This window comes from Vanacampus margaritifer, chromosome 6 (assembly GCF_051991255.1).
Source record: "Vanacampus margaritifer isolate UIUO_Vmar chromosome 6, RoL_Vmar_1.0, whole genome shotgun sequence".
Classification (NCBI taxonomy): domain Eukaryota; kingdom Metazoa; phylum Chordata; class Actinopteri; order Syngnathiformes; family Syngnathidae; genus Vanacampus; species Vanacampus margaritifer.
The window spans coordinates 15,132,599-15,158,816 of NC_135437.1; the positions used below are offsets into that span (position 1 = coordinate 15,132,599).

The 26,218-nt window shown below is 41.0% G+C and overlaps 4 protein-coding genes and 1 non-coding gene across 11 annotated transcripts in view; 1 reads left to right on the forward strand and 4 right to left on the reverse strand.

Annotated features, from left to right (window-relative positions):
• Positions 1 to 4,236, reverse strand: rlig1 (RNA 5'-phosphate and 3'-OH ligase 1). Its single transcript, XM_077567110.1, has 8 exons — positions 4,025 to 4,236; positions 3,850 to 3,949; positions 3,248 to 3,365; positions 3,075 to 3,170; positions 2,770 to 2,886; positions 2,405 to 2,605; positions 1,071 to 1,240; positions 1 to 970 (listed from the first exon to the last, which is right to left on the reverse strand). Exons 1-8 carry the CDS (start codon positions 4,039 to 4,041, stop codon positions 782 to 784), a joined length of 1,008 nt encoding a protein of 335 aa, XP_077423236.1. The 5' UTR covers positions 4,042 to 4,236; the 3' UTR covers positions 1 to 781.
• Positions 4,095 to 15,417, forward strand: LOC144053077 (uncharacterized). Of its 3 annotated transcripts, none has more exons than XM_077567107.1 (10): positions 4,095 to 4,117; positions 4,709 to 5,205; positions 10,708 to 11,011; positions 11,646 to 11,786; positions 12,495 to 12,695; positions 12,909 to 13,096; positions 13,926 to 14,139; positions 14,561 to 14,659; positions 14,744 to 14,814; positions 15,167 to 15,417. In XM_077567107.1, exons 3-10 carry the CDS (start codon positions 10,757 to 10,759, stop codon positions 15,327 to 15,329), a joined length of 1,332 nt encoding a protein of 443 aa, XP_077423233.1. In that variant the 5' UTR covers positions 4,095 to 4,117; positions 4,709 to 5,205; positions 10,708 to 10,756; the 3' UTR covers positions 15,330 to 15,417. The 3 variants fall into 3 exon arrangements, with proteins under 3 accessions (XP_077423233.1, XP_077423234.1, XP_077423235.1); XM_077567108.1 differs by having other exon boundaries at positions 4,096 to 4,117; positions 4,637 to 5,205; XM_077567109.1 differs by lacking the exons at positions 4,095 to 4,117; positions 4,709 to 5,205 and having other exon boundaries at positions 10,079 to 11,011.
• Positions 4,592 to 14,217, reverse strand: lyve1b (lymphatic vessel endothelial hyaluronic receptor 1b). 5 transcript variants are annotated; one of them, XM_077567112.1, is made up of 8 exons: positions 13,910 to 14,217; positions 10,680 to 11,765; positions 8,809 to 9,050; positions 7,462 to 7,624; positions 7,077 to 7,216; positions 5,781 to 6,107; positions 5,101 to 5,182; positions 4,592 to 4,793 (listed from the first exon to the last, which is right to left on the reverse strand). In XM_077567112.1, the coding sequence occupies exons 3-8, from the start codon at positions 8,870 to 8,872 to the stop codon at positions 4,592 to 4,594; spliced, it is 978 nt and encodes a 325-aa protein (XP_077423238.1). In that variant the 5' UTR covers positions 8,873 to 9,050; positions 10,680 to 11,765; positions 13,910 to 14,217. The 5 variants fall into 5 exon arrangements, with proteins under 5 accessions (XP_077423238.1, XP_077423241.1, XP_077423237.1 ...); XM_077567115.1 differs by lacking the exon at positions 8,809 to 9,050 and adding an exon at positions 8,712 to 8,808 and having other exon boundaries at positions 12,425 to 14,217; XM_077567111.1 differs by having other exon boundaries at positions 12,425 to 14,217.
• The window catches only part of eif4g2b (eukaryotic translation initiation factor 4, gamma 2b), a 27,144-nt gene continuing 16,288 nt past the window's right edge, over positions 15,363 to 26,218 (reverse strand). The window contains exons 4-22 of the mRNA XM_077567282.1: positions 25,636 to 25,701; positions 25,304 to 25,429; positions 24,543 to 24,645; positions 24,323 to 24,454; positions 24,149 to 24,215; positions 23,915 to 24,066; positions 23,731 to 23,841; positions 22,717 to 22,899; positions 22,477 to 22,618; positions 21,518 to 21,684; positions 21,331 to 21,444; positions 20,909 to 21,037; positions 20,414 to 20,518; positions 19,907 to 20,122; positions 19,572 to 19,830; positions 17,933 to 18,137; positions 17,644 to 17,852; positions 16,477 to 16,598; positions 15,363 to 16,277 (exon numbers count right to left, since the gene is read on the reverse strand). Of these exons, the coding sequence (XP_077423408.1) occupies positions 16,212 to 16,277; positions 16,477 to 16,598; positions 17,644 to 17,852; positions 17,933 to 18,137; positions 19,572 to 19,830; positions 19,907 to 20,122; positions 20,414 to 20,518; positions 20,909 to 21,037; positions 21,331 to 21,444; positions 21,518 to 21,684; positions 22,477 to 22,618; positions 22,717 to 22,899; positions 23,731 to 23,841; positions 23,915 to 24,066; positions 24,149 to 24,215; positions 24,323 to 24,454; positions 24,543 to 24,645; positions 25,304 to 25,429; positions 25,636 to 25,701 (2,674 nt within the window). The 3' untranslated portion in view covers positions 15,363 to 16,211. The remainder of the gene's footprint in view (positions 16,278 to 16,476; positions 16,599 to 17,643; positions 17,853 to 17,932; positions 18,138 to 19,571; positions 19,831 to 19,906; positions 20,123 to 20,413; positions 20,519 to 20,908; positions 21,038 to 21,330; positions 21,445 to 21,517; positions 21,685 to 22,476; positions 22,619 to 22,716; positions 22,900 to 23,730; positions 23,842 to 23,914; positions 24,067 to 24,148; positions 24,216 to 24,322; positions 24,455 to 24,542; positions 24,646 to 25,303; positions 25,430 to 25,635; positions 25,702 to 26,218) is intronic.
• LOC144054366 (small nucleolar RNA SNORD97) lies at positions 21,133 to 21,280 on the reverse strand. Its single transcript, XR_013294673.1, has one exon. It is a non-coding gene; the product is annotated as a small nucleolar RNA SNORD97 (small nucleolar RNA).

The following is a 26,218-nucleotide window of genomic DNA, read 5'->3' on the forward strand; positions in this document are numbered from 1 at the left end:
TTATAGACAAGCTGTTGTTTACTGTAAGTGCAATAGTTATACATTTAAACAGGGTAAAGAACCATGAATTAGAACGTCTTTTTTTTTAAAGGAAAAAACAGGTTAAATAAAAATATTAAGACTCAGTATATACCTCCATCAATGAGGTAATGTTTGCTGTCAGGTTTGGCCATGACGGAATGTTTTTTTTTCTTCAAGCAGTTGAAACATTGTAATAATGCACAAAACAGAATACTTCGAGTAGTAACTATGGCATTTCCTCAAATAGTGGCTGCAGTAGACTCTTAGTGGTCGCTCCACAATGTTGTGTACATCCACGGTTTTGTTCCAGTGCCTTCAGTCCAGTCTGCCGCTGATCCTACATTCTGTTTTGATGTGTTTGCTTTCGAATAGACTCAAACGTGCAATCATTTCACAATGTTGTGTGTGTCCAATTACAATTAAGCGTGAAATCAGACTTGTTCTAAACATTTAGCAGTATTCAATATCATCTTAGGCTGCATCTATGACAACGATTTGTCTTCCGCCTGACATGTGGCCACTGCACAATGTTATGTGTGCCACATATATGTCCCAGGCCACTAATTGTGGAAAATAAATCTTGATTTATAACAAAAGGAAATGTTAAGTTCCACTTGGCATGTAAAAAAAAAAAAAAAAAAAACATACTGTATTTAAATTATTTCTTTTAGGACCGTCTTCAATGCTAAACTCGTTGAAAGCTAAACGAAAGGTGTATATGCTCGCCTGCCTTTGAATATGTTGTGGACTGTATTCACAATCACAAGTCAAAGTGTATGTCGCGCAGGCGACTGAAACGATGTCCATTGAGATGGGATAATGACGCAAACAGACTCTTGCTATTGTCGCCCGCTGCAACCGCTGTCCCACCCACGCGGACCACCACTGGCTTGTTTCCCAAGTGAGTGCCATCTGCTGGCCACTCCAGACCCAGGTGGTGGCGGTGAATCTGCGGAGACAGATAATGTCCTTAAAATATGACAAGGAGCACAAAGGTAATATGTTGACTGTAAGACTAGCTTTTGTCGCTAGCTGCTAGCTCCGTTAACCTTAAATAGCGATCCGTCACAGCAGTGCCACACAATACCCTCCACAAGGCCCTCAGCGCTGCCGCAAAACCACGAGTGGAGTTGCTGGAAGTCCACCGGTGGTGGGTTTTGGATGCGGACACTCCCGTGGGACACCAGCAAGTGGACGGGTTGCTTCTTGCATCCCAGAGCTGTCAAAATATGGTCATAAATGAACAGGACGGGTTGCTTCTTGTATCCCAGAGCTATCAAAACTTGGCAATTTAATGTTTCTACACCACTCAGAGATGCTAGCTACAACATACAGTACCTCTTTATCAGATTACATTTATGAGTGACGGTTTCAATAAAGGTGGTCATAAACCTACGACTACCTGACTAAAATGATAGAATTATGGTAATACACCACTATAATTTAATGTTTTTAAGGCAACAAGCCTTTATGGTAGCTTGCAACGAGCTATCATTAAATGTCACTACACTTTGCGTGGAAATTTGACTATGATTAACTCTTTGACTGCCAAAAACGTTAAATAACGTTTAGTAAAATCCTATGGAGGAGTGCCAAAGACGTTAAAAGACGTTTGTTTCAAAACAGAGGTGAAACTAACCATTTTCTATTGTGGATTACTGAAAAACGGAATAAGGTAGAAACAAACTTTTTTTTTCTGATGAAAGATGAGAGTCCAATCTTTTTTTGGTAGTATGTGTGTTTCCATAGACCAAACACATAATTTTCTATGGACCTTGAAAGATCTGTCAAAATGCTTAAAATCAGCTGGCACCCACGGCATCCCTTTTCTGAAAACGTCTGGCAGTCAAAGAGTTAATGGGTCCGCAAAAACAGGGTCATAAAACAACTACTACCCAACTAAATCGACAGCAGTTAACAGATGATGGCTAATGCTAAATATTGCTACATTTTATTGGACTAAATCAGATTATAACCGAGGGTTCCAAAAAGTGGTCATAAATCAATGACTGCCTGTCATAAACCAATGACTATCCTACTAATTATTAGAAATGAATTGCCATTGATAACCAGAATTGAACATTTCCAAGATGCTTAGCAATGCTAGCTCCTTCTAAAGTCAACATCGGGTTGGTCATACTCATAAACCAACGACTACCTGGCAAAAATTCTTGGCCGCTCAATATCAGTACAACTTGCATGGAAATCCAACTACCGTCTTATATTGATGGTTCAGGAAAAAAAGATGGTCATAAATCAACAAATACCTCATTAAATAAAATTCAATGAATTGTCACTAAATGTTGGTTTAATTTAAGGTATGCCCAAATAAAATTATGACTGATTGGTAAGTAAAACATAGAGGTCATAAATCACAGACTACCGTAAGGGTTTCCATTGATGTTGGTCCCGATCAGCTCCAACGTTTGCTCCTGGAGGTCCGTTAGCGGCACGGCAGCAATTTCTAATGTGTCGTAGTCGTTGTTGGCGACGGCACGGAGAAGCAGCACAGTCCCCACACCATAATCCACAACCGATGAATGCCAACAGTACTGCTTGTTGCCATCCTCCACCGGAACCCAACCTGACATTCACAGGATAACATTGTGTAGCTGTTTTGCGTAATCTCAGTGTAAAAGTCTTTAGTATGAAGCCCTTTTTTATGACTTTTTTCTTTATAGCCGTTCTGTATAAGCTGCATCGACACAAAATGAAGCCCCTTTCATACTGCCTGCAATGTCCACAAACCTGGAATGTGTCCATGTTCATCGGGGACGGGATGACCGTTGAGATGTTTGACTTGATGAGCTGGCATCCACGAGTCCGGCACAGTCTTAAAGTCCTCTTCTACGTTCCATGTGAAACCTGAAACAATCCAAGAACGTTTCTGAGACGATACGAGATACAAACTATTGGATTGGATTGCAAAAACAGTGGCCATGAATCAACAACATAAATAAATAATAATCAAAAATAATTAACAAATAATCGCAATTTCATGTTTCCAAGAGATGCAAACATTAGAATTGACTTTGTGTCACTCACTGAGTTACCTTTGGTGCTCCTGTGACAGTACTGATATTTCTTGAATCTTTTCTCTGCCTGTTTATTGGCTTTCCTGTCCAGACGAGCCCAGAGGTGCACTTTCCCTTAAAGAGTGGAATGGGGGGTATCTTTTACCGCAGGCTGCTAGAATGTGATTAGGGTTTTTGTCAGGATTTGTTACCTTTGTAGTGGGTAACGTAGCAGCAGGTGCCATCCAGTTTCTCTGTGGCCAGTGCGCTGTTGATATCCGCTTCCAGCACAGCGGGGTTCAAGATGGTGGTGGCGACCATGTTAAATGGCTTAAAAAACAACAGAAGAAAAATGACAATCATTGACTTTGAAACTAGCAACTTCTCACCTTTTAAAAATGAGAACATTACGACAAAATCTGATTTTGCTGGGTTCTGTTTGAAAAGCAGATACATACATGTCAATGTTTTTCTTTTTGATGACTCTCTTGTGAAAGTGACTCTAAAGCCACTGCCTGTTATCATGCTATGAAATGTTTAAAACGCAACACTCACTTAGTGATTGGGCTACAACATTTGCTCTTAGAGTGGGTGAAATAGTGACGCTTGCTCAGATTGCAGGATACCTTGTAGTCATTGCCTTGACTCAAACCACAGTCTCTAAAAATGACAGATCTCAAATCCGACGAACATGCAAGCGACACAGTTGTGGTATATAATTTCTAAGCCGTGACTAACAGCGGTAGATCAAACGTTAACATCGGCTAAGACATTAGCTTGATCTATCGCTCTTTCTCGTCATGCACACACTCACTTGGCAGTCACGTTTTTTAGATGGTTCTTCCTTGACTTCCGTCATAAAAACACACGACACCTTCTGCTGGACCGAGCCGAGACGTCGCATATTGCCACCCCTGTCAATAAATAAATGGAAATATGAAATGATATTCTAACAGATTACAATATTGGGAGGAGGCGTGTTTGTATACTGTTTGAAAGCCAGCATGAGTTGTATTTCCGGACACGTGACGTGAGTCTTCTTCTACGGTTCGTAGTGTAGGTTTCCTTCTTCTCGAGAAGACGTACGTAATTGCTTTGTCATTTTCGTATTTACATTTTATAACACAAGTTTTTAAATTATAGATTAGAAAATTTGCCTCCAGAGCAGTGACCGAAAGAGAGTAATGATTGAATTCTGAAATCCCTTGTGACATGCATTTCTGGACACGTGACGGACCTCTTCTCCGGTTGACACCCCCCCTCCTTTGACTCGTTAATGGACTTGACAGGCAGTAAAAGTCAACGTGACAGTGATGTGTTTTCGCAAGAAAACAACACCCATACATAAAAGTTAAAAGTTTATTTAGTTCGCTTTCCCTTTTTTTTATAGGTAATTTCTATTACAGAAAAAAACTGCGGTCACTGGTCACACCATTAGGTGTGATGTCATGCATGTAATGAGTCTTTCTTTTTAAATGAAAATGTTTGTTTTTGATTGACAGTGACTGTTAGAAAAGTAATCAAATGTAATAATATTTTCTCATGTAGCAATATTTTCACGACAATGTGTTGTTTCTCCTCATTTGTGGGTTCACACATAGCATGATGTCACTGGAGTACTTTGTGTCTCCTTCATTTTCTTCCTCCTCATGGTCGATGTCTTCTCGATGAAGATCCGTCCGGCTGTCGGTGGCCTTCCACATCTCTGCCTCGACATCGTCCCCCTGCATGGCCTGCGACCTACAAGACCTTCTTTTCCTTTCCAGGAAGAAAAGAATGATAAGTAGTTTTGGACATATTTTTGTTTTTTTTGTAAATAATATTTTTATATTTCCTCCACCCACATATTTTATATTATGATGGATAATATATATTATTTTTGGATTAATTTAATTAATTTTATTTCTGCATTTTTAAACTTCTTTAACGTTGGTCTCCAATATGCATATTTTATTTATTTATACAATGATAAGCTAACAGTAAAAATGTCAAAACTTTTTTCACTTGTAATAAACATTAGAACATTATACAAAAATGTAACACTAATAATATTAATTAAACTTACAGTTTGTAGTAGTAGCACATCACTCCGGCCGCCATTGCCATGAGGAACACGGCGCAGAGGACAATAAGCGCCGTCCAAACAACTGAAAAACAACACTTCAGCTCAGTAAGCATCTAAGAATAAAATCTGCTAGCGTGTTTAGCTTTTTCTTTGTAAGTCTAGTCTTAACTAAAGAACACAAAATTAACTTGAGTTTTTTAGTACTATAATCAAAGGTGACGAGTTCACCAAATGTCATTAGAAAAGGAAAATATTAAAGAATATGATATTAGAAATATTAGAGCAATATTATTAGATTTTAAAAAAAAGTTGGGGAATGTGAGAGTAAAAACCAGACTAAACTTAAAAATAAATATTAGACTGAAAACTAAATATGAGATAATATTTTTTTTTAATATGTATACGTATATATAGGAAATAACCTATTACTATTACACTATTCGGAAAAAAGAAAAGAAAAAAAGAAACTATTAGGAAAAAATGACTTAAAGGACTATAAGAAAAATATATTAGAATATAAAAACAAATTACAAACACATAAAAATAAATTCAATGACAAATACAATGGGGAATAATAATGTGTAACAATGTTAAAAATGAGACTTGAATCATGGTATGCACTTATCAATAAAAGACAGCCATGGACAAATTAATTCACTTAGAATGTTTCTGGAATGTACCTCTCAAGGGGGCCTTGGTGGGCCTCTGGGTCTGCTGATTGGAAGAATGAGCCAGAGCTGTGGTGGACGAGGTGGAGGGGGTGGAGGAGGTGGAGGAGGAGGGCAATGAAGTGATGACATGAGAAGGAAGAGCGTGGGCTGAAGAAGAGGGGGAGGAGGAGGGATGGCGAGGAAGAGGTGGAGAGGAAATGGAGATAGGGACTGGGTGGGACGTCCAGGCTGGGGGCGCGTTTGTGGTTGAAGTTGGTGGTGAAAGTGAGGATCTTGAGTACGGGAGCGGAGGTGCATTCGGTGTTGTCGTAGACGAGGTGGACGTTGGCGGGGTGGCTGTTGTTAAGGAGGACAAAACATGTAATGTGCATTAACTACAAATGCATGGCAGTAGACAACCGCAATGTTGTACCAAAATCAGTATAAAACAGAATAGCGCAAGAACAAAAAAAGCATGTCACAATATTAGATATATGAATAAGACCAAAAGTCAATAAATACATAATGTACATACACAAATATTAGGAGGTAAACTTAAAAAAATTAAAAATAAAAATAAAAATATAAATATAACAAAACATTTTTCAATTTTTCTTTTTAATTGAAAATAATCATAATGAAAAAAAAAATCTAATATTAGGGGCCAAATAAATCAATACTATGGAGAAATGGAAAATTCAACAAAAACTAAGGAATACAAACAGTTTACTAAAACATTACAAAATTAGACTATTTTAGACAAAATTAAGTTTTAAGATTTGTAAATTACAATAATAAAAACTATTAATAAAATTATATTATTAAACCTACAGTACAGACAAAAATACAGTATCAGAAAATGGAAAAATAAAACAAATATACAGCAAAATTAGTGGGGGAAGAAAGATAGGATATACAAATGTTAGAGAAAATATACAAATAAGAAAGTAGAAATAATTTCAACAAATATAAAATAAAAAATACACAAAGTTTTTTTAAATAGAAAAAATACAAAATTGTCTATAAAATATTAAAATACAAACATATTGACATATGAGGTACATACAGAGGAGGAAAAATGTACAGTATTCGACAAAAATACTGTAGAAAAATATTAGAAAATACAAAATATTCAACAAAAATATTAGAAAATTTTATGGAAAATATTTGACATATACGGTATAAAATATTGGGGGGGAAATGGAAAAAGTATGATTAAAAATGCTAAGTTGTACAACTACTAGCAAAAATCCTTTCCGTCTCAGAAAAAGCTAGCATTTCTAGCATGACTAGCTTAGCTCCCTTCTGGCACGTGTAAACGCGTACCTGTCACAGTGAAGCAGAAGACGCCAAAAGTCTGCTCCGGCCTGGCGTTCCACTTGACCAATCCCGTTTTGCCGTTTCCGCACTTGCTGCTCGCTGTAAGTCGCGGCACGACGGCCACCTGTTCCGCTACCCAGCCAAACCTGGTAATGCGTCGCACACATCATTGCAAAGTTAAGACTTTTACACACTTTGTCCCTTAAAGGCCACCGTACCTCCTGGTTGAGGCACAGCAGATAACAATAAGTACCTTTTGAAAAAGCAAACAGATCTCGAAAGTGAACATCAAGGCCGTTAATCCGACATATGATAAGAGTCAACATGGTGGATCCCAAATTTATTTTGTACCTTAGTCAATTTTTAAAACAAAACCAGCGAGTCCACGTACTTGCACGTCTCCAGCCCGCGTCGCAGTGCCCCCTCCACGTTGGCGGCGGTCGCCATGGTAGCGTGACGAGAATGGCAAGCGGCGGGCGCGGCGGTGAAGTTGAAGGTGTAAGCTCCGCCTTCGATCAGCAGGAAGACCCCGGCGGTACTCTGACTTTGGGAGGCTGTGAACAGAACGGATAGACATTAGGCCTGGAACTGGATTTTCATCGGAGACAAAATCTACGTATATATGTGATAATTTCAGAAATATCAGTAACCCTCAACACAAATTTTAAAAAAAAATTCTTTAAGAATGTTGTATTTGTCCACACAAGTTTTTGAGGAATAATAATGAAGCAGATTAATCCATACATTTTCGTCCATCTCAGGGGGCCGCCATTTTGGGAAATACCGCCCTGTGCTGAAACTAACGTTACAACAACTGCCCTCAGCCTTGCATTGCTTACCTGTTTTCTGGGTTTGGTCATGTGACACTTGCAACACTCTAAAACTCTAAAAATGTATATCCTAATCCTATAACCCCAAAATGTACCCCTAATTGTAAAACCTAGAACAAAACCCATGCTAACGCTAGCCCTAGCCGAAATTGTAACCCACCTAACCCCCCCAAAAATTACATTGATTTTGCCTACGGAAGTGTGGAACTACCAATGTGGAGAAAACACGTTTGACTGGGCTATGTCGTTTGAACGTACTGCAAAGTGGTTTGAACTTTTTGGTATAGTCATTTGAATGTATTGATAGTCGTTTCAATGTATTTTGAAAGTCGTTCAAACATGATGATAAAGTTGTTCGAATGTGTTGGGTAAACGTAGGCTAAATGCTAAAAACTTTAAATTGTTTCCCATAATGCAATGGGGTATTGGTTTGGGTTATTATCGGAAAAATTGCTGGGGAGGGTTTAGCATTTGGCCTTCATTTTACCAATACAGTCAAAAGACTATCAAGACGTTCGAATAACTTCGCGGTAAGTTTGAATGACAGAGCGCAGTCGAAACTGTTTACTCCATATTGGCAGTTGCAAGCTTCCGTAATAAAATATGTATCATTCCTTAAATAAAACATTCATGTTCGGGCAGGACAGATTTGGGATTCAAATTAAACTCTATGCCATTTCAGAAAAACACAATCATTAAACAAAACATATCAATAAAGAATGACATGGTCCACGTTCAAAAAAATTAACAATATTTACCAAAGTCCGTCAGTGTATGTAAATTTATGAGCACAACGGTATAAAAGACTCACCATTGTATTAGATTAGACTGCGTGCCTAATGAAGTGTCCAAAAGCATTCACATTAAAGCACCCAAGACAGAATCATCCCCTCCATTTATTTTGGTACCTGTGAGGAGGATGGAGGTGAGCATCAGCGTCAACAAGCAAGTCAACATGTCGGAACCGGTCATGTCCGTCGCCACCACGATGTTCCACCGCGCCACGACACGAAGCCAATGCGGCAGACAAATGGAAAGCGAAGCGAGTCCGATGGATGACGGGAGGAAACAGGAAGTGAAGGTCAAATCTGCAGCATGGCCCGTTGACCAGATAACCACCAAGACCTCCACTGCTATCTATCTTGCCATGCTGTCAAACATGGTCACAAAATTCTCTTTAAACTCGTTTTCCGGCAAGGAGACATCATCACAATATGATTTCATCAAGTTTCTGTTTGCAAATCGTGTATTTTTTCCCTCCCGGCATTTTTGTGCCTGGTCAGCGCTAGCTAGACGCCCGTTGGGAAAACTGGAATTTCCGCTGTAATGTTCCTGTATTTCCGATGATCCTGTCACCTTTACTCTAAAGTTAATCCGAAGGCCTAACAAAATTATTTTGGTCTCACAGAAGCTCATCAGACACCCATAAGCTATTTTGTGGCAATAGTATCACGATAAAATAATTTTTAGGGCCCGACCAATTAATCGGGCGACGTTAGGTCTTTTAAAATTTGCCGATTTTTGCTGATATAATTTGCTGTTTTTTTTTTCTCCCACATCCCCAAACTGTAGGAATCAGCCTCCAAAAAAACCCCATATCGATTGGGTCCTATTATGAGGTAAAACATTTGATGATGCATTGCAGCATTATGCTTATATAAGACACACGCCTGGTTTATTAAAACAATTTAGTAACAATAATTAACATAACTGTAACAAGGTATATGATATTTTCAATATATTGCGTTATCAGTCACTCATACATCGCAACATGATGGCTTAATTTTGGTCATGGTTTATTAACTCATTCACCCCCAGCCATTTTCACTGAAGCAACCTCCTTCGCTCCCGGCTGTTTTACTGGATTTTGACCGATTTTGCAAGGCCCACAGAATATTGTGTTCTATTGCTATAAAAATGCCTACCAAAAGAAAGATTAGTCTCTTCTTTCATCAGGAAAAAAAGTATATTTCTATCTGTTTCCGTTTTGCAGCAATTAGCATTAGAATATAGCTAAGTTTCATCATTATTCACAAAACTGTTTAAAACAGTGGGGGGGGGGGGGAGCCTTTTTGCAACATGGCCCAGGTTGATCCCTTATACTCTGCTGACACCTGCTGGCCATTTTTGAATAACTACAATTGCTTCAAGCATTCTCTTCAGTTCAGAGGCTGCATCAAAGCCTTCTGTATGCTCTTGCATACAAAAAAACCATTTTAAAATAACATATAAAAATATCTTTGGGACACTGGTAATATTTCAAATAGAACATATTTATACGTTTTTAGAGCAATTGAGTTCAAATAAAGTAATTGACTTTTCAATAGGTTGGATTGACAACACCTACAAATGATCTCCATGAAATATTTATATAATAGAAAACAGTGCACTTGGTTTATTAAAAAATGTAAATTAAAAAAAAATCAATAATTGTGGTGTTATTATGATACATTGTAATATTGAACTTATACGGCATAATAGAAAGAATTGGTTTATTAATAGCATCAAAGATTGACTTGAAAATCGTACCATAATAAAATGTGCTTCTGATCGACTGATATAAAACACAGACAATATATTTATCCAAAAAGAAACTATGTCTATTACAACTAAATATTGTTACTTTGTGCTTTTAAACTTTTATAATTAACATAAAAAACGATCATTTACAATTGTTATCATGTTAAACCGTGACTTAAAGCATTGCCCTTAGGCTAAATAAAGCTTTTATAACAAAGACCGTTAAAGTTCTCTGGTGTCCTCAGTGTTCTCTTGTTACCTGATGATGAATATTGGATGAAACTCAGGTGATGACCCAGCCATCGCGAAAAGCGCAACCTCACTCGGGGGAAGAAAATGCCGCTCCGAGCCAAATCCCACACGGACCTGCGCTCGTCCGGCTCGTCCGACGACGGACTCGGCAAGTCCCTCACCATGAGCGGCGTGCGTTTCGGGACCGGGACCGCGGAGGCGCAGGAGGGGGCCCGACTTCTTTCCAGGCCGGCCCGAAGGCCCCTGAGAGTGGTGAGGCCCGTCAGTGCCGGCGTGAGCTCCAACGCATCTTTTCTGCACATCAACCACCTGCAGGGAGAGCTCGTTCGCAAGAGGAAGGTGAGGAGGAGATAGAGTGGCCATGTTTTCACACTACTGTGATATCTGAAGTATCACGATACGGCCATCGTGCGATAGAGGTTGCAGATGACTTGACACTGTTTATTTTGTAAAAGTACAGATAAATATGTAAAAAAAAAATAATTGACAATAAAAAATGTATTTTTTTTTTTTTTTTTTTAAACAGCACACCAGCTAGTCTAGCATTGACTAAAACGTGTTGTTGCAGTTTTGTTATAAAGTTGTGAACTGGCCAACGTCAAGAAAGGAGATTCTATGAATAATTTTAACAAATGGTATCACTACAATATTTTGCCACTGATATCAACAGTATCACGATACAGAAAAAAAATGCTATGAGTAATAAAAAAAAAATTCTATCACTACAATATTTTGCTACTGATGTCAACCGTATCACGACACAGCAATAACAATTATATTGGAGAAAAACAATGTTGAGTACGTATCATCGTCGATAACAACAGCTAGTATCACGATACAGTGATACTTTGTAGATTGGATTCTTGGCCAGCTGTTCTCAAAATTCTAAATGTTCCCAAGATTAATATTGTTCTTGCCATCTCATCCTTAAATGTTGGCCTCCTTTGATTTGGTGGTTTTGGGGTGGATTCAGGAGTGTGAAGACCTGAGGAAGGAGAACAAGTTCCTGTCGGATGAGATCCGTATGGAGAAGATCACCATGCGCTCGGAGAACGAGCTCGTCATGAGGAACTTGAGGAGTGTCAACCAGGAGCTGCAGGCACAAGTCAAAGATGTATGTTTTTGCACTTAACTCATTCAGACCCAAAAACGTATAAATACGTTTCTTTCATACTTGGTCCTGAACTCCCAAAAACGTATTTATACGTTGTTGTTGTTTTTTTGTCAGCTTATGACATGAAGAGGTCACTTAAAGCAATGGTAGTTATTACAAAAATGACCAGAAGGTGGCAGTAGAGTATAAGAGATCAGCCAGCGCCATGTTGGAACAAGCTCTTTTCCCCAGTTTTTTCAACAGGTTTGTGAATAATGATGAAACTTAGCTATATTCCAATGCTAATTACAGATACAAATTCTTGCTGACTCAGTGAAAGGAAGCTCTCCTTTCATTGAAAAGCATTGGATCGTTGTAATTTGATTTGTGATGATTATTTTGATTTCAAAAATGCCATTTGACTACTCTAACAATCTGTCTGGTTTGTATTCTAGTCACAGGTCATTGTGAAACAAAAGGAAGCAGTTGCATTTGGTTGCGTTGCAAAAATATCAGAAATGCCCGGATGTTCTGAATTGCCAATTGTTGTGATTAATATAATGGAAGAAAACATTATATCCAAGTTACTGAAGAACAAAGTGTGCATCTTTGTCATTTATTAATATCGCACCATTTTAAAAGTAAGCAAAGACTTTGACCTGCATCCAGAAAGGAGGTCGTGGCTAGCATCCAGTTTCAGCCCTCAAACCGCAGACTCGTGTTTCCTAGCTGAAGCAGCGCTTGTGCCAGAGCCAGCAGAGGGCGACGTTATGCTCGCAGGCCGCCGACGAGGCAGAGGCGCGACGAGGGGAGGCTGACAAGGGCAGGGCCCTCGCCGAGGCTCGCGCCATTGCTGGCCAGCGAGACAGGGAGGAAGCCCGGGAACAAGGCACGAGACTTACAGAACGAGTGGAAGAACTGAAGAAGGAGGTAAAAACACAATACATGCATGAACCTCCAACCAAAGAGCACAAAATAACACTCAGGCAAGATCCTGTGTGCGTAAGATGGACTCAAGAACAAAAACCATACAGTATTACATGCCACACCAGCCACCGTAGCGTTTCTTAGATGTGATTTTACTCACAACCAATATTATTGCTCTGAAAGAAACCAATATTCCCAAAATGTCTTTGTCTTCAGCGCACCGATCTTCAGCTGGTTCTGGTTCAGACAGAGAAGAACCTGTTTGAGTCGCAGCTGAAACTGGAGCGAGCCGACGCCGACAAGCAGGCCCTACAGCGGGAGAACGAGGACCTGCAGGAAAACCGGGACGCCCTGAGGCACAAGTTGAGACACACCAATGAAGAGAACCACCAACTCAAAGAGAGGCTAGTAAAATTCGGATACACAAGGAAAGCAAAGGAAACTGAAAGGCTTAACTGAAACCACCTAGCTTTTGCTAGCTACACAAAGCTAACACTTGGTTGTTGTCTTCGTTTTAAGATGTAGCTAATCCATACGTTTCTTGCTCCCGTATTGTCAGCGGAGGCCCATTGAGAACAGTGACAAGTCGAGAAGCTGAAACCTTAGCAGGAACCTCCAAGTGTCTCTTGTTAGCCTCATAATGCTCGCACCTGGATTTATTGTCATTTTAATACATCTACAGCTTCAAAACCAGTATTTCAGATATCAACTAAAATATCTAATAACATTAATGAAGGTTTGAAGTCGATAATGTGAAATTAAGATGTTAGCTTCTTGCTAGCTACACGAAGCTAACACTTGGATGTTGTCTTCGTTTTAAGTGTACCTTCTTGGTCCCATATCGTTAGCCACATGATGCTAGCACCTGGATCTATTGCCATTTTAATACATTTACATCTACAAAACCAGTATTTCAGATATCAACTAAAATATCTAATACAGTAACATTAATGACGATTTGAAGTAGATCATGTGAAATTAAGATGTTAGCTCCTTGTGTAGCCGCACGAAGCTAACATCTGGCTTTGTTGTTTTACTTTTTGAATCCAAAACCATAAAATATAAATTTTCAATCGTCAATGGAAGTCAGATGACAATCGTTACTTGTAGAGAAGACCATAGCTAGCTAATAGCGACTTGACTTCATTAATATACTGTATGTAGGTCGGTTGGTTGGTTGGTATCTTGCTCCGATTTACAATAATCAAAATACCCGCCTTGCTGCGTTCCCAGCGAGGCGGAATGGCAACGTCGGGCGGCGGCAGCCCGAGATGCGAGCGAACGCGTCGAGCGGGGCCGCGAGGAGGCCGAGGCCGAGCGCCGTCTTGCCGAGCGGGAGCGGCGGAACTGGGCGGATGAGTGCCGCGACTGGAAGGAGAAACACGGTACGCTGGATGGCGTGCTGAGAGCGCAGGACCATATGAAGGCCATGCGGCGGGAGAAAAGCGTGAGGAGACCACGACGGCACACACTTGACACATGCAGTAAAGTTATACTTTCGAATACTGCATTATTAGTGTATTTAAAAAAAACAACACAACATTTCTAATAGCCAGTGCAGAAAATTCACATTATGATTCAGTTAATAGTTTGGCCTAACATTTCAGAAAAAGTCAAGCAAATGTTTTTGATCCAACACAAAAGGTAATCTGTCAGCTTTTAAGGAGGACTACAGAAATCTCATATTTACTGCTGAGAAGCTTAAACCCTGAAGATTTGGACTATAAAAAAAAAATCAGAATCTAAATGATTAATCGAATATCTTTATAATCGATTAGCACCAGCAAAAAAGAACAAATACATTGGATGAAATTCTGACAAATGTTTGACCAGACACCATAAAATAAAAATAAAATCAGTTTTTTTAGTGTCAGGCGAACATCAAGAGCTACTTCCTGTGCATGACCGAGAGTGACCAGCGAATGAAAATTCTCAAAAACCAAGACGGCACGCCGAAAAATTTCACGGTGAGACCAATTGTCATCTTGAAAGTGCAGGTAGTTCTGTTTATGGTTGCAGTCTTTCAAGTTTGTTTCCCCCCCGTGAGGCAGGAGGGCGACCCTGTTTACATCTCCACTATGCCAGAGGCCAACCCTGAAGAACCTGAGAGGTGCTCATCCAGGTAAAGCGGCGGTCACTAGTTAGTGGAAGACTTTTTCACACAGCCAACAAAAAGCCTGCCTCTCACTTCTCTCACCCATGTCGATTGAACATCTAATTAGTAGAAATGAAAATTGAGAAAGCTTATCAATAGTTAACACTGCTTACATGTTCAAAAGGGAGTAGGGAGGAGAAACTTTGTAACCAAAAAAGAAAAACAAAATGTATTAAAGTCCTACCCGTTCTTTGCATATTTTGACTTGTTCAAATCCATTCGATGAGTGGACCTACCTCTTATTTGCCTCCCTCTAGTGGCCAACCAATTCACTACCCTGCATTTTTTCCTCAACCCTCAAATCTGTCCCGTTTCCCAGAACCATGTTCCGCGTGAGCGCACCACATTCGGCAAGGGACGCCGGGCCAGGCCACTTTGACGAGCTGCCCCCTTTTGAGGGAACGCGCCCCGAGTCGGTGACGGGCCAGCGACGTAGCAGGAAGCTGGTGGAGTACTTCTGGATCCCAACAGATCAGGACTAAGTCCTGCAAGGACGATCATTCAGACAAGCGATGTTATCTGTGTTCACTTACTGACTTTATTGACATTAAAGCAGGTGCGCAATCATGATGAATTGAGTACAATTATGTTCACTTACAATGACTCGACAGTTTTTAAGTAAGGAGGGATGAGTATGGGGAGAAATAGGAGGGGAGGTCGTGGTGTTTGAAGCTTCTTAATTCATCCATTTAAGCGTAAAAAAAAAAAAATTACCTTCATGATGAGTGTTGCCATTTGTTGCACTTCATGATTTGTTTTAAATTACAATTAAAATGTGAAGTTTCCATCTAACTCATGATCGACTTCAAACGGTGCAGGCCAATTAGATTGTTAACGTGCCTCACTAAGCAAGCACTGTTGTTTCGGTTAGTGACTTCCAAAAGTTTGGACCGCAGAATAGGGAGAATTACACTTCTTAGGAGACGTTTGTTTCTCAAGTGACTAATCGGGGCCATTATAGCAAATACGGTATTAAGCACTGCGCATATGGATCAAAGGTTTAAATTTCAACAACAAAAGGGCACAAAATGCCCGCCTTAAGAGGTAGAAAGTCACCGGTGATTTGTTGAGAAGAAACTTTGACGCAAAAAAAAAAAAGCGAGCAAATGCCGACTAAACTAAACAATTTTACAACCTTTGATGCTTGCTCCAGCGAGTTAGTCAAAAGGAAGCAAGAAGCGTTAAAAAGAAGAAAAAAGTCGAATCACTCCACACGTGGCCACAGAATGGAAAAGTGGAAGGAAGTGGGCTGGCTTGGACGCGGCGGTGTCGCTTGTTAGTGGTTATTCAATCGATCGCTCAATGGTGGAGGTGAACGCAAAGGAAAAGGCAAAGTATAATAATCTTGTGTGACGGGCGCCTCTTCAATCGCCGTCGTCCTCGGACTCCTCTTCCTCGGCCGTCTCCAACCACGTGAGCCACTGATTGACCTGAAGGAAGAGTACAATTCGGTTCATACGCAAACTTTTGAGGCGAGCTCTGCTGAAACCGAAATTCTTTTTCATCCAAGTTACGCATGAAAACTAATAAATGACGACATGGAATTATAGGACAGCAACTGGAGATTATAATAATCCATGTGACCTTTTTACGTGCAGTACAAAAAAAACTAAGGAAGTGTGACGATACCTGGAACAAAGCTTTTCCTTTCCCAGGGAATTCTTGGGTGATGTCTTCTTTCCATGCGAGGAAGGCTTCTTCTTCAATGATCTCCATGTCGTAGAAGTTGACAAAGTAGCGCAGCAACATGCCTTGAAAAACACAACTAAATATTATAAACATTATACAATCCACTGTAATCACTTCATGAGGTACACAATCTAACTGAGGTGGACCAAAAAGTGTGCCTTTCAAACTGTCCAAGCCAGATCGTCTTTGTGTGACGCATTCTAATTAATCCGTCTTTACAGTTCATATTCAAACAGTATTTCTCATGCCAATTTTAACATCACACCGGATTACTAATACAACACCACAAATTAATTTTCAGATTAAAATACAACTGTGTGAAAGTGCATATAAAGGTTAAATCCTGGTCTACTGGTTTCTATAAACCATAAATATATCACAAACTATGATCCCAAAATAGTTTAATAAATCCTATTACAAATATAGACAACTACATCCCTTTTTAAAAGGGCAAGTCAACCCCCAAAAAATCCGCCATTTTTTGGGGGACAATAATGTTCAATGCAGCCCCAACTAGTCTAAATATGAGATTCTGGTTGATATTGTGTTAAGCAGCAAAATCCAGCCATTTTTATCCATCTCAGGGGGCAGCCATTTTGCCTCTTGCTGTCTACTGAAGATGACATCAATGTTGCTCAGGTAACCAATCACAGTGCAGCTTCAGAATACAGGTGAGCTGTGATTAGTCGTTACCTGAGCCCTGAGCAACTGTGATGTCATCTTCAGTCAAGAACAAGTGGCAAAATGGCTGCCCCTGAAATGGAAAAAAAACAAACAAAAAAAAACGGCTGGATTTTGCTTTGTAACTCATGTTCCACAAACGTAATATTAATCAGAATGTCATGTTTATACTAGTGAGGTCAAATATAATATATTATTGTCAAAAAATGTTAAAGGTTGACTTCCACTTTAACAACCCGACTTTCACTATAAACACTTGGATTCACTTGAAAGTATTCCACATTTTGATTTGTGATAGGCTCCAGTTCACTCAACAACAATGAGGAATAGTGCTATAGAAAACTGATCAATGACTTTCACACAGGCACAATTAAACTGGGGTGTATCTATTGAAGTGGCCAAGCTGGCGGTGGAGGAGTAGCGTACCTTTTGGGAAGTCGTTGGCGTTGCAGTGCACCTGTAGTGCATACAGGGCGCTGACCTGCAGCTGGGTGTGGTCGTGCAGGAATTTTTGCATGACGGGTTTGAAGGCCAGCAGCAGCGTCTTCTCCTGCTCCAGCTGCTCCTTGGAGGGGGCCGACAGCTGCTCGTCGCCCTCTGACACGCACAGCTCCTGGGCGATGTACTGCAGGAAGCTGAGGAGAGGAAAACATGGTGAGGTTTTTCTTTATTTTATGATTTTTTTTGTTAGGATTTTGTAGCTCTTTGCCCGTACCTGGTCATGAGGATGTTGACGAAGCCTTTGTCGGTGTGGAGCTTGGGGGAGATGTTGTCCTTGATCCACTTGTAGATGGACTGTGGAGATGGGTCTGCCGTGATCTGCTTCAGCAGCTCCTTCTCCAGCTTGAGCAGCGGGAACAGGAAGCTCAGGCCTTTGCCCTCCAGGATCTCCAGCATACGATCCTTGTTCTGGTCGATTTCTGCACAGGGGATGAGGGATTAGCAGTGATGCCTTGCCACCGGATTTCTTCCAGGGCTTAATATGCCTGAAAGGAAAACACTTCTGAGTTTGCACCACTTTTTAACCATTGGACTACTAATTAATCCAAGTGTTTGATTTTTTTTTTTGCTATACTCATTCCTAAGGACGAAGCAGCATCAACAATCTATAATTATTATTATTTTTTTTTTAAATGCTCAAAAAGTGTGCCGTTCACATTTAGCAATGTAACCCCGCCACTCACCAAACATAATTACGTGGCACCAAACACAAAATGATTGACCAACGGCACAATTATTTTTTTTGCTATAACAATGCTTTATTGGGTCCTGTGGAAAAAGCAAATGTGTACCTTCTGTTACTGTTCTAATACGGCAACTTGGCTACATCGGTGTGAAAAGATGTAGTCCTAGACTCCTTTCATATTTGTGAAATCAAATTTTGCTGCCATTTATTTTTCTGTCCCAAACATTTAAAAAACAAAGTCACATTAATTTTGCAGTTATTTCACACCCCAAAAAATAATAATAAAAAAGAGAGAGTAAGATTTATTACTCATTTTTTAAATTTAAGTATTAAATCTATCTCTGGGTAGGGAACCCTGGTCATCGAGAGCCACAGTCCTGCCAGTCTTCCATGTCTCCCTCCATCAACACACCTGATTTGATGAACGGGATCATTATCAGGCTTTTACAGAGCTTGCTGATGAGCTGATATGAGTCAGCTGTGTTGGATGTGGGAGAAATGGAAAACCGGAGGGACACCGGCCCCCCGAGGACAAGAGTTCCCTACCCGATCTATAAATAATAACATAAAATATATATATATATATATATAATATAATATAATATAATAATCTGGTCCATCTTTCCATTAAAAAAAAAGTGACATTTAACTTGACAAAATGTTTTGCTTCTTTCTAAAAAAAGAAAAGAAAAAAAAGGGTGAAAATACTAGAATATTAAAAATTAATTTTCATACTTTCCATACATTTTTTCTTCGTACTTTATCTAAATAGCCTGGTTCATCGGTCCCTTTTAAAAAGATGTGACCCTTGAGCAGAGAAATTTGGTCACTCATGGACAAAATAGTTCCCTAACATTAAATTGTGGAACATTTTTCTTTTTACCCGCTAGTTCAAGGTGGTGCACGCGGGCACTTGGTAGCCCCTACGGACTACATAACTAGCTCAAGGGCCTGTTCTAAAAATAGCTCATCAATTATGGGACATTCACAAAATCACTAAGCAGTAGAGTATTTCTCAGCTTCAAAAAGGCTGGTTGACTCCTGGATTCTGGTTCCATTATTTGGAAAAAGGAGACCAGCCGGGTAACTTCAGATTGTAAATTGGAGGTGTGAATTGTTGTCATGTGATTTAACAGGTAATGAGCACAGACAGCCATTAAGGATCTACCTGGCAGCATCTTCTGCATGTTGACTTTGCTCTGCTGGAAGATGTCGGTGAGCCACTCGCGGTCCTTCAGCTTGGCGGTCTGCTGCAGGCAGAGCAGGAAGAGCGGAAAGTGGGTGCCGTTCTCCAGCGGGTGCGCCAGCTCGGCCACGCTCAGTAGCTCGGCGATGACGGCCCGAGCGGCGAACTGGGCCAGGTAAGACTTGACCAGAGGCACGTCGACCTCGATCTTGGGGCACAGGTCCAGGACGTTGAGGAAAGCCTAGAAAATGAAGAGACGTGACCATGCAGCCCCGTCAGTTGGAGACAAAATGACAGCATTTTGACAGAATGCAGACCTGCATGAAGTTCTCAGCTGTGATGAGTCCGTCGAGGCGCAGCGCGTGAATGAGGGTGCTGGCGTGCTCCTTGTCCTCGTCGGGTCGGTCCAGAGAACACACAATGATCTTGCTCAGCATCTCTGGTAGGAAGTGCTTAGGAGCCTTCATTTCACGCACGCTGCCGACTGCCTCGCTCAGGTTCTTGCTGGTGAAGTACTCGCTCATGGTCGCCTCCTTTGGAAATGAATCACAAATTAATTAACTCTGAAACCTTTAGTGAAAATCTTGCATCAGGTTGACATAGTAATTTAAAAAAAAGTGCCGACTAATTAACATGTTTTAGGTTCTTTGAGGCAACCTCTCTAACATCCCCTCAGTAGCACTTCCGGGAGAGAAAGAAAATGTTAACACCCTCTACTTGTGTGCCCAATTTGGCACACATGAAGATCAGTACAAATCTATGCAGTGAATCACAGTGTGTGGCTGTCGATTTTAGTTGCTCATGCTAATATTGGTGTGATCTACCGTCATCTTCAGCAGCTCCTCTCTGGCAGGAGGCGGTTTCTTGTTGGTCTTGGGAGGCTTCTCTTGAATGGGAGGCGGGTTGGTTTTCAAGCCAAGCTGAGGGGGCTGAGGTGAAAGGTTGTGTCATTAAAGCACATCGCGTTGCAAAAAACACTCTTATTGACCATTTCTCTTATTTTTGTTTTCAGGTGCAAATAATCGCAAACAAACCATTATTACTTATTGAGGAAAGAACGTGCTCGTAAAATTAAAAAAAATAAAATGTCTTTTTTTAATTTTATTTAAAATGACTTTATTTTTCTTTAACTCAGATGGGGGGGGGGGGGGGGACTTTGAGCCAGCCAGAAACACGAATACAACATGCAGTCACTCGAGGAGCACATGGAGATGTTGAAAACGACCAAGCAGGAATAAGAGCTTCTGAACAGAACAAATTAAACTTCCATTGTACATCCTGTCCCGTTGAAAAGAGACACCTGCATGAGACCTACTCACCTGCCCCAGTGGTGGTGTTTGCGTGCGAGGGGGCTGGGTGCTGGGAGGCATCATGGAGGGGATCTGCGGTGTGAGTTTGGGAACCTGGCTCTTGTTGAGGAGGAATGACTGAGCCGGCCGCAGGCTGATCTGTGGGAGGAACATGCAAACAAACAAAAAAAAAAAAAATGCATTTGTCTCACATTTTACCAAACAAAAACACCGCCTGAGCACCAACTGTGGCCATGCTCTCAGATCTCATAATCACAGTCAGAGGACCACCAACCAGCGTGAGGAAAATAGAAGAGGAGGAAGGAGATAGTTAGAGGACGGAGAGAACTGGTGGTAGTTTGTTTCCTCAGAATAACGCGTCTTTTTATCATCAACAAGCATGAGGAGGAGGAGGAGCGCACATTAGCGGGTGCAGAATGACCAATAGTTACCTCATCCGCATTGAGCTGTCCTTTCTTGCTGAAGCGTGGGGGCAAGTCCTTGGACTGGACCTGCTGCTGGGCCGCGTGGTTCTGGCTCTGACTGAGGAAATGCTGGTTCTGCACCTGCATGGACAGAGAGGACAGTGAGACACTTGCGACGGGGTGACATGCCAGGAGAGGTCAGGCGCTCGCTCACCTGGTTGGACTTCACGAAGGAGGACTTGGGCCCGATGTCGAACTGCGACTGCGGCTGAGGAGCAATGTGGCCGCCGTGGCCGTTGAAGAGCGGGTTGGTGCGATGGCGTCCCATGGTAGGAGAGTACCTGTCCTGAATTACTCCCGGTCCTGTTCCAATCCCACTGCCTGGAGAAGGGACGCATGAAAAGTTATAAAATATGAACAGTGCACTCATTTTTTTTATCAGGGACAATCTTTGTATAATAAGGTTATGTCAAGTTGTTCCTACAGGCCATTTAAAGCAACACTAAGGAACTTTCCGTTTACGTTGATTATGGACCATATGGACAAAAGTGGTAATGTCATGCCTGAAGGAAGACCACATTTCCCAGGAGGACAAGCGCATTGCATCGTTTTTTTTTAGCTCACACCAGCGAGTGAAAGCCGGGTCAATGTTGATCCTTGACTGTCCTTTTATCCGGGTAGCTTCCCTTTGTCTTTTTTTGTCTCCTCAGACAAAACTTTTCATTTTTTTGCAGCTTCTGCCAGGAAAGCAGTAATCGTGCATTGACATTCCATCTTAGTAACGAATGGGGAAAGGGCGGGAATGACGTATGCCATACAGCATTCAGCACATTTGTAGTTTTTTGTGTGGCAGTGTTCCTACCATCCTCCTCAAAGTTGCTTAGTGCCATTAAAAATGATACAGACACCCTCAGGCCTAGCTTTAAGTCGACGTTTCATCAGAAGAGTTATGAAAAATATTTTATTAAGGTTGAAAAGTTCATAAGTGCTACTTTAAAGGATATTTGCAATTTTAAGGAAGTCAAATTTGGGGTCATAATGACCCGTGAATATTTCTGGTGTACAAACAGGACAGTTCCAAGCTATTTTGATCAAACACGTTAAAGAGATTTAGCATATGAGAAACCCATAAAAGTTGGCGTATTGATGGTTCATTTACTTGAAAACTCATACCTGGCATTTGTCCAAACATGTCGGCCAATCCGCCAAGCGTCTCCCTGTCAAGTTTAATTCTGTTGGGCATGAAGGGGCTTTCCAGGAAGAAGTCCATCCTCATGCCCTGAGACATAGATGCTGGGATGAAAACGCCCAAATCCTGCAGAGAAAAAAATGTCAGTGGTAAAAAGGGAAAAAAAAGGCAACAAAACACTGTTCTGCTCAGGGATGTGGAGCGTTCATCCAAGACCCGCTGACCTTCACTGCGTCCTGTCGGATCTGGTTGATCGTCTTTGGTCCGTTGTCGAGGAAAGCCTTGCGGGGGACCCAGTTGTTCTCTCGCAGCTCCACTGTGTCTTGCAGCAGGAAGCGGATCCTCGCTGGCAGATCCTTGTTGTTCATTAAGGATCGCATACGGCCAAAGTACTGATCCATTAAAGACTGTGGCAACAGAAAACGCCTTAAGTTTACACAAACAATTCCGGTTACACTGCAGTAAAACCTCCAGTTAACCACAAAAAAAAACATATACACAACTACGTTGTTACAAACATACCTTTTTTAGAAGTTGATTATCCTATCAAATTAATTAGGGATGCACGATAATATCGGTGGTTGATAATATGGCAGTAGTCAATGTGAACTTTCTTTACTGTGTCTCCCCAAAATGTTACCCTAGCAGTTTTTTGTTGCATAACATGAGTTACTGGTCGTCTTTGAAGCAGAGATTTATAAAAAATAAAAATAAAAAATAAAAAAAAATATATATATATACTTTTTTTTTTTTTTAAATCATGAAATATTCCACTTTGTATATAGTAAATATATTCAATATTTCTGAATTAAACTGCTAAAATAAATTAAATTTTCTTGAGATGCCTGTATGGGAAAATTTACCAGTAGAGGGATTTGTGCCATTCAGATGCTCACAACATTTGCTGCTAATTGCCCCCCCAACCTTTAACGCTGCTTTGAGGAATCGGAAAAGTCCTAAGACGGTGACGGAGACTCTGAATAGGCTTGTTCTGTTATATGCGCTAAAGACGGAACTGGTTGTCATGGTAACAAAGGTCCTTCTTGGCCTTTGCATGAGGCGGGGAAAAAACACACACCCTGAATTGATGTGACAGCTAATTTTGCTGTAATTCTTTATAATTTGTGTACTGTGAGCAAAGAATGTCAGGCCAAGATGCCTTAGACGATAGCCCCCTTGAATGGCTTTCCATGCATGCAAACTATGACTGTCGTGGGGTCTTTTCTGATCGTGCTTACCTTTGCTTTGTCATGGTCGAGTCTCGGCCCGACAGTCCTCATTATCTGACAGAGACACTCCAGATCCTCGCCCATATCCTTAAGTTGGACTCTCTTCTTCTTTTCCAGAAGCTTTGGAAAGGACCAAGGAGAGTCACACACAGTTTTCGGAAGGACATATTTCCCAAGAGTGGAGGACGTGTACCGTTTTGATGCACTTATGAAGGATAGATTCGTGGATGAGGTCGAGTTTGCCAAGTTCCCCGATGAATTTAATGTTGCCAAGCATCTTGATCTTGGCAATGGCTCTCTGCTCCTCCTCCTCAGAAGTAAGAGGGTTGTCATGTTTGTCATAGACTGAGGGACGGCGGCAGGTGGTCAGTCGGGACAAATTAGGCAGAAACATGCAAACATCAGCCCCTTCGTCAAGCAGACTTACTTTCAACATTTCTGGCACGGTTTTCAAATTCATCTTGAAGTTTGGAAATCAGCAGTCTTCTGAAGGTCTGAAGGAGCAGCACAATCAATGGAAGGTTAACCAACTTTCTTTTTTTTTTAATAAAAAAAAAAAAGCATTGAAGTTTGTAAAGGTGACGTGGAGAATGACACGCACTGTGCTCTGCTTTTGGGAGGTTTGGCTCTCGGTTGAAGGGCCATCAAAATTTGGTGCGTCCTCTGCCAAGCGCAGACATAGCTGAGCATAGAGCGAGCTATACTTGGGCTCTTCTAGGGCTTTGTCCACAATCTGCACGACAAACAACGAGCGGTTGAAAGTCAGCCGGTGAACGGGCACGCATACACATTGAGCGCAGAGTGTGCATGTACGTACGTACCAGCAAGATGATACCTTTGAGGACGAGTTTGGAGTCTACGCCCACGTTCAGGAGCTCAAGGCATAGCTTGTCAAACTTATCAGGCGTGAGTTTGTTGAGTATGCTGGAGGAATGAGAACAAATGTGTCACAGCCATCTTTTTGGATTTCAAGCAATGCATTTGACAGCACTGATCAGCCCTGATCTCAGACAAACAGAAAAGTCCAGTTGTTCCATGAAATGACAAATTCCACAAGCAATGAAAATTCACTTTTCCAGAACGCATCTTCTGTAAATCATCTTTACAAGACGCAACGCTTTTGTTTTTGCTCCTTTTTTATGAGATGAACTCAAAGATCTAAAACGTCTTCCACATACACAATATCACCTTTTCTCTCAAATGCTGTTCACAAACCAGTATAAATCTGGGGTTTCCCACAGGAACTCGCTGCGGAAAGCCCAAAGGACAACGTTCTTATCCTTTGCCAGGATAATCCATCCCACCTCACAGGTGTAACATATACGCTTATTAGACACCATGATTAGTGCACAGGTGTGCCTTAGACAGCCCTCTGAAAGGTGCCGTTTTGCTTTATCACTGTTACTGACCAAATTTCCGAGTTCGAGAGAAACGGTGATATTGTGTATGTGGAAGAAGTTTTTGATCTTTTGAGTTCATCTCATAAAAAATGGGATGAAAAAAGCGTTGCGTTTATATTTTTGTTGAGTATATGAAATGGGGTGAGCGTGGCTGAAGATGCCAAAAACGCATGTTTGCTTACCCTCTCACTTTCCTGAAGATGGCATCGTGCCGCTCTTTTTCGTTGCTGGAGTTGGCATCTCGTCTAGTGCTTCGTGAAGGAACCCATCTCTGAACGCTTTGCCCTGGGGTTTTCCCCAGGAACTCGCTGCGGAAAGCCCAAAGGAGAACGTTGGTATTTCATACGCCATGACTGATAACTTCGCCGCTCAAAAATCACACAGTGACATTGACTTTTAATGACAATTGTGGGTTCCTAGTGGGGATTAACGCATCTGCAGATGACTGGTGAGATGTTACACAGGGGTTGTTCAGCTTCGACAATGCGGGAGACGGGTAGAGGCGGTGACACACCTGTTGCCGACAGTCTTGGGATAGTGCTGAGGTGCACCCCTACCACCTCCTCCCCCCGAAGAAGCACTGCACCAGGAAGAACAAGAAAAAGACAAGCTATAAGATTTACATTCCAATAAGCCTTTGTTACGATGATGAGCATTGTGTTATGTGGCAACTATACATGAATTCATAAATACTGCATGCAGTTGGTTTGTTTGCCTAATAATTTTTTTTTTTAAAGCATGGTGTAGCACAATCTAATGAGATTCAGTACAAAAGCTGATAATTATAGTTCAATGGAAAGCATGCATCTACAAGTCAAATTTAGCAGATTTTCTTCTTGATAACTTCTTAGCATTTCAGATAAACAGAAAAAAAGAACATTAGGACAGTATATTACTTAACATATTCTACTAGAGCACCTGTCACAAAAACAAGAAAGCATCCAGATCCTGAAGAGTGCTTTAAAACGAGTTATTTAAATTTCAGACAGCAATTTCAACATCGACGTGGGATTGCACTCCCAAACAGTGGCATTTTTTCAATACAAGTAAATTACTTGATTTTGACTTGCTAATCCAAATATTGCACTTACCTGTAA